Here is a 6,847-nt window from a genome sequence, read left to right on the forward strand (position 1 = left end):
CATTGCTTTGGACAAAACTGCAACCACCACTTAGACTGTGACCACCACCCTGACCCGCAGTGTGCTACGCTGGGCTCACACTTTGTGCGGTTAAGGCAGTTTTTCTGTGTCATGGTGCATACTGTAATTGTCAGGAGAATTTATCCACAAACACCAGAGGTTTATGTCAAAAAGGAGACAGAGGAGTCCTTTTACTTTATTTGAATAAAGGGAGAGGCCATGGGGCATTCCCCTGGGATCTCTCCAATTTTTGGAGAACGCAGCCTCCTTTTTATCCCAATTACTCGGCCGAATTTCCCTCTCTTAAATCCCCATTGCTGAGGTACTCGACAGGCACAGATTTCCCGGAACACCTGATACCTGAGATTCCCCCCTAATTCATAACCCTCTGATTGAATTTTTAATTCTTATAGAATTCATGGATTTTCCCCATTGCTTCTTTCATCTTCCAATATCCAATTTCATTTATCTGCAAACCTACAGTTTGTTTGTAAAGGCAAATATCTTTTTCCATTCATCAGTCAGAGGAATCCTTCCCATTGTTTCTTTTTTCTCTCAATTCTAGACTTAGGTCTACCAGCTGACCCAAAGCTTGTTTGTAAAGACAAATCCAACATTGCTCTCACTTTTATTACCATTTAACTCTAACCTGAAAACTCAAGGTATTTGTGAGGGGTTCCTTTCCCCCACTGCTTTACTCTCAAATTAGCACATGACCCTGTCAGAACAGGGGCGACTGTCCCACTGTGCCCTGGCACCGAGGGCTGGCACCAGCAGCCTGGGCTGTGAGCAGCTGCAGTGGAACCAGGAGAGGGGTGGGAGCCACGGTGCTGCTCTGCTCAGCACTCGCCTGCTGCCATCCCCGTGCTGGGCACAGGCTGAAATGCAAGAGCTGCCAGGAGCAAGAGCAGTGAGTTTGGTGTAAGGTGAGCAGGATGGTGAGGAGGTTGGAGCACTTGGCTGGAGAGAAGAGCTGAAGGCCCAGGCAGTGTAGGGAAGGTCCATTGCTGAGTGTAGGCAAGAGAATGCTTTAGGGGAGACCAAAAATCATCTTTCTCATGGCTATGATCATTGAAGAGCACCAGCCATGCTCCACAGCCCCAGGTCAGTAGAGGGTATTACAAAACAGAGTTACATAGGGCATGAATAAGAATATTTAAATTGAGCCTGTGTGAACAACCATGCCCCAAAATCCCCTCCCACAACCAGCCCTGAGCAACACCTCTCTTTCTGGGCATGTGGGGAGAGGATCTACAGGGGAAGAAATGAGAGGAAAACATGGGCTGCGATGCAAAAGAACTTTAATGAGTCAAAACAGGAAAATTAGGTCAATCCAAGCTGAGATGCCAATGCAGAGAGCACCAGGGAAAAACAGCAGTTGTTTTTCAAGATGAGTTTTCCAATCAGGTGTCCACACAGGGAGCAGGGCCAGCAGGTTCTCCCCAGGATGGCTGTGTGGGGTCACAGCCCAGGGTGCACAAGGGAACAGGGACACAGGAGGGAAAGGAGAGAGGGGCAGAGGGCAGAGGCAGGGATGGGCTGTGCTTGCCAAGAGCCCAGGCTGGCCCCATCCTTCTGCAGGAGCTGCTGGGGTTGCTCAGCCCCTGGGGAAGCCAAGAGCCGATGCTGCGTCCCCAGGGCGGTTCCATCCTGGAGTCCCTGGCTTCCTTGCCCAGGGCCATGGCCAGCAGCTTCAGCAGGGGAGGCACCTCGTGCCACAGAGGCCACTGCCCAAGCCTGAGAGGCCAAAGCCTCCAGAGCTGATGGGCACTCCCTGGGAGCTGAGGATGCTGCCAACAGCAGCAGAGGTGGAGGATCCCACCACGGTGTTCTGGGGGAAGGAGCTGAGGATGGGGCCAGGCAGGGTCACCACCACGGGCGAGGGCTGGATGGCCACGGTGGAGTCCTGGCACTGCCTGACACAGGGCTCATTGCAGCTGTTGGCCAGCGGGGTGGGGCCACAGGGCTGGCAGGGCCGGCACGGGCTGTAGCAGGACATGGCTTGGGGCTGCAGGTGCACCTAAAAGACAGGGAAGGGGGAAGCAGAATTGAGAAAGGGCAGTGTCAGAGCTGTCTCTTGGCCCACCATGATGGAGAAAAGCAAAGGAGAAGACAGCAGGTGGCTGCTTAGAGTGGCCAAACAGCCTCACTGTTTGCCCACGCCCCCAGGAATCTCCTACAGAGTGACCAAGCCCAGGGACTTGCACACCTATGTCGGAACTCAGGAGACATCTCAGACAAAATCCAACCTCTCTCCAGGCATATCTTCTGCCCTTTCCTTCTCCCATAACAGGCTGTTCTCAAGAACCCACATGGGATTAATGCAGGAAATGTGATCAGAAAGCCCAAAAGATGAAGAGGAGAGAGGCTTTGGACTCACCTGGATTGCAAGGAGATGGAGGTGAGAGGAGTTGATGAGAGCAAGGAGAAGGTCTCCCTTTTATAGTGCTGCTGCACTGCCCCAGGCCCACAGGCACTGCACAAGGACAGTAATTTTCCAACACATTCACCTCCAAAGCAAAATATCCTCCCTAACACCACACGCTGTGGTTTGATTTCCATCAAGGCTGCCATTTCATTTCCTCATTTCTGACATGCTTGGTGTGTGTTGCAGCTCCTTTCCCGTGTCCATGCCAGGCCTGAGGATCCCTGGGCTCAGAGCGAGTCTGTGCAGGCACAGGATGTGTCCCCGTGCCGCAGGGGCCGTGCAGGCAGGGGATGTTGGCTCGGGCAGTGCCTTGCCATTGCTGGCAGCTGCCTCTGCAGGGACAGCCCCAGCTCTGCCCTGCCCTGCCCAGAGCAGCAGGGCACCCAAAGGCTCCTGTCCTCGCAGCACGTCCTGCCTGCTGCTCTCCCCTCCCTCTCACCTCACTCCAACACCCACTGGACACTGCTTCTGCAGGGAAATGCTTTCCTCTCCCTTCCTCCTGATGGCCTCTGCTGATGCAGAACGTTGGCCAGGCTGTCTGAGCATTCCAGGACTGGAAAGCCAAAGGCCTCCTGGAGCTGAATCAGGAAAGCTTGTGGTGGGAAAGAAGATCTTGCACACAGGGCAACAGCAAAATGTGATGGGCACAGGAGTGTTGGTGTTCAAGAAAACACCTCAGAGCTCCTTTGGGAGGTGCTGGCAGTCAGGGAGTGCAGCTGAGGACAGAGAGAAAGAGATGGTCAGGGAGGATACAGACCCTGGACTTCAAACATTCACACTCTTCCACCCACTGAGGCATCTGGCAGGTGAGATGTGCCTTCAGAAGAGCAGAAGAGATCAGAAAAGCTGGCAGCATCTTAGGGGCGCCTCGTGGTTCAAAAGAACATGGGAAGTCAAGGCAAAACACAGGAAAAAAGGAGGAGATGTTGATGGAGGGACAGAATGGACACAAGGACTCATCTCCCTGGTCAGAGGCTCCTGGCTGTGGAGGGGAGCTCTCCTGGGGGCGCAGGAGCTGAAAGGAAGGGTTTCAGAAAACACCACCCCACTGCTTTGGACACATCCTAGGGTGCAAAGCTCTCTGGCTTCTGCAGACATTGGCACATAAGCCCTCCCCTTTCTGATTCTCCAAGTGCCTCCTCAGCCTAGAGAACAGCCCAGCACCACTGGAGAGAGAAGGAAACTTCCTCCATTTCCCCAGCCTGTGAGAGCTTTGGGAAACTGCAGTGCCACATCCCTGGGGGTACTCAGGGAGGGAATGTGCTCAGAAACACCCTGGGTACAAAAGCAGCTCTCAAAATACATCAAGGAGTGCTGCACTCCCCTGCCCTGCAGCCATGGAGGCAGCTGGGCCGCGTCCCAGGAGAGCAGGGAATGCCTTCAGTAGGCAAATCTGCAGGGAGAGACTCTACCTACCAGTGGCAAGTCACACTCTAATTTTGGGTTGGCCATGTGTCAGCCTTGAGGTGTGAGGCCAAGGCAGGAGTGTGTGATGTCTGCAGGTTGTCCAAGGCCGGGATGGATCACCCGGCAGCTTCATCCTGGCATTGGGAAAAGGGATGCTTGGCAGCTCACACGTGTCATGTGTGTTCTCAGCACTGACAGCATGTGTTGGAAAAGTGGCCTGTGCTTGTGTGTCATCCAGGTCAGGCTCCACACTGTGCAGCCAAAGGGCGTCGTGGGTGAGGAGAGAGGGAGCACCAGGGAACGGTCCAGGCACCCAACACCTCCCCAGATATTGAGGAGGAACCCAATGGCCCAGGGCTCTGTTTGAGACTTGATTCCTGCCACTGATCAGAGAATTATTGAATCCCAGAATCACAAGGACTGGCAAAGACCTCCAAGATCATAGAGTCCAACCATTACTCATGTGTTCCTGCAAGAAAAATCATTTGGCTTCTCATCCATTAACATGAAAGGCATCTTCATGACCTAGTGGGGATGTCAGAAATGAGGAAATTAAATGACAACGTTAATGGAAAGCAAAACACAGCCTGTGGCATTAGGGAGGATATTTAGTTTGGAGATGAGTCTGTAGGAAAATTGTGGCCCTGTGCAGTTACTGTGGACCTGGGGCAGTGCAGGAGCAGTATAAAAGCAGCTCCTTCTCCTCACTCTCTCATCCACCCTTCACATCTCCAGCTCCTTGGGAATAAGGTGAGTTTGGAGAATTTCTCCTCCTCCTTGTCCTCCTTGGAATGCATTTCTAAAGCATTTCTGGTCTTCAGCTGGGCAATGGGGCTCCTTGCCATGGGTGAGGGAAGGAGGCAGAAGGTGTGGCAGAGACTGACACTGGGGCTTGGCTTTGGTGTCTCCTGAGCAGTTGGTGAGGTGGGGATCTCTATGGACTTTGTCATGATTTGTGGGGCCTTCTGCAGTAAGAGAAGCAGGGTCATCTTAGTGGTGGGGTGGGAGGCTGATCCTCACCCACTCCTTGTGCTCTGCTTCCCCCTTCCCTGTCTCTCAGGTGCACCTGCAGCCCCAAGCCATGTCCTGCTACAGCCCGTGCTGGCCCTGCCAGCCCTGTGGCCCCACCCCACTGGCCAACAGCTGCAATGAGCCCTGTGTCAGGCAGTGCCAGGACTCCACCGTCATCATCGAACCCTCGCCTGTGGTGGTGACCCTGCCTGGCCCCATCCTCAGCTCCTTCCCCCAGAACACCGTGGTGGGATCCTCCACCTCTGCTGCTGTTGGCAGCATCCTCAGCTCCCAGGGAGTGCCCATCAGCTCTGGGGGCTTTGGCCTCTCAGGCTTGGGCAGTGGCCTCTGTGGCACGAGGTGCCTCCCCTGCTGAATCTGCTGGCCATGGCCCTGGGCAAGGAAGCCAGGGACTGCCAGGATGGAACCGCCCTGGGGACGCAGCATCAGCTCTTGGCTTCCCCAGGGGCTGAGCAACCCCAGCAGCTCCTGCAGAAGGATGGGGCCAGCCTGGGCTCTTGGCAAGCACAGCCCATCCCTGCCTCTGCCCTCTGCCCCTCTCTCCTTTCCCTCCTGTGTCCCTGTTCCCTTGTGCACCCTGGGCTGTGACCCCACACAGCCATCCTGGGGAGAACCTGCTGGCCCTGCTCCCTCTGGGTCAGGCACAGGGACACCTGCTGGCATCTCTGCCACAGCCATGTGATGCAGATTCTAAGCTGACCCTGGAGCTCTCTGCACTGAGGCCTCTACTCAGTGTCCTTGCTCTCATCTTTTGACTCATTAAATTTCTGTTGCATCCCAGCCCACGCCTCTGTGTCATCCTTTCCCTGTTGTCGGTCTCCCAAGATTCCCAGGGAGGGAGGTGTTGCTCAGGGATGGTTCTGTGTGACAGATTTAGGAAAAGGTGTTTGAGTGCCTTTTAAGATGGGAGATTTGACTGTGCTTTTTTATGATATTGCTGCTTTCTTTCCTCCTCCACGTGTCAGTGTTACGGCCCACTGCAGAAGGTGAGGGGTAGCCCAGGTTCTTGTTAATACATCCCTTGGGCTTGTTAGAGAGAACCAACACTGTTGGCTATTTGTAAGTACACACAGAAGGTTATTGTAGAACAATGTGATTGCACAGGAAAACACATCTGTGGCCTTTTTGGGTATTATTCTCTAAAGCAATAGAACAACATGAAAGCAGTGCAAGATGAAAATGCAACCACATCACAAGAGACATACACAAGGCAAAAGAAAGGAAGAGAGCTAAAGGGCAAGATTGTGAAGATCTCTGCAGCCATGAGTCCTGGGATGAGACTTGGCTGCTGGGCACTCTTGGTTAAAGTGGTCACAGACTGGGCCTGTCAGGTGGTGGGGTAAGTCTCAGAGAAATGATGGGGGAAAATCCCTGGGAAAATCCACAGAACATAAAATCTACTTGGCTGATATTCACTCAGCTTCAGGTGGGGATGCTCAGGTTCCTCGCCTGGAGGTTGGAGCTTCACACTGGATCGTGTAATGTTGTGGCTCATGGGACACTTCAGGAGCCCTCGGCACCTTCTAGGAGAACACAGCTGCCCAGCACACCCAGCACAGGTGCTTTGGCTTTGGCCCAGTCTGGCCCATCAGCAGAGATGAACACTGTCAGGGCACACATGAATGTCCTGCTGCTTCCCCTGGGGAAGAGAGGGAGTCCCACAAGCCCACGGTCTGTGCAAGGGAGCGCAGCCAAGATTTAATTGGTATATGCAGTTGGATAGCCAAGATGCCTTGGCAAGAGCAAGCAGAGCTTTGAAGATTACAAGAAGATTGGATCAAGACTGGTGGCAGGAAAAAAGCTGAACTGAGTAGAAATGTAAAGATCGTCTGTGTGATATTTGACTAAATGAATATAGTAAATAATTCCTAGCCTTCCTGATAATGGAATAGAAGCATATGTAGCTCACAGCACAATCTGGATTCTGATCACAAGTCAGTAGTGCCCATCTCTCTCTCAAGGGTCGATAGCTTGGAGTGA

The 6,847-nt window shown here is 53.4% G+C and overlaps 1 protein-coding gene across 1 annotated transcript; it reads right to left on the reverse strand.

The window, feature by feature from the left end:
- Window positions 1–1,693: 1,693 nt before the first annotated feature.
- On the reverse strand, window positions 1,694–2,014 carry LOC117006470 (feather keratin 1-like). The gene has a single exon (XM_033078943.2). The coding sequence runs from the start codon at window positions 1,997–1,999 to the stop codon at window positions 1,694–1,696; it is 306 nt and encodes a 101-aa protein (XP_032934834.1). The 5' UTR covers window positions 2,000–2,014.
- Window positions 2,015–6,847: the final 4,833 nt, after the last annotated feature.

The sequence above is a fragment of the Catharus ustulatus genome, chromosome 23, assembly GCF_009819885.2.
Source record: "Catharus ustulatus isolate bCatUst1 chromosome 23, bCatUst1.pri.v2, whole genome shotgun sequence".
Taxonomy (NCBI): domain Eukaryota; kingdom Metazoa; phylum Chordata; class Aves; order Passeriformes; family Turdidae; genus Catharus; species Catharus ustulatus.

Excerpts from the sequence above, each read along its gene's own strand:
- LOC117006470 (XM_033078943.2), bottom strand. The coding sequence starts at position 1,999 with ATGTCCTGCTACAGCCCGTGCCGGCCCTGCCAGCCCTGTGGCCCCACC.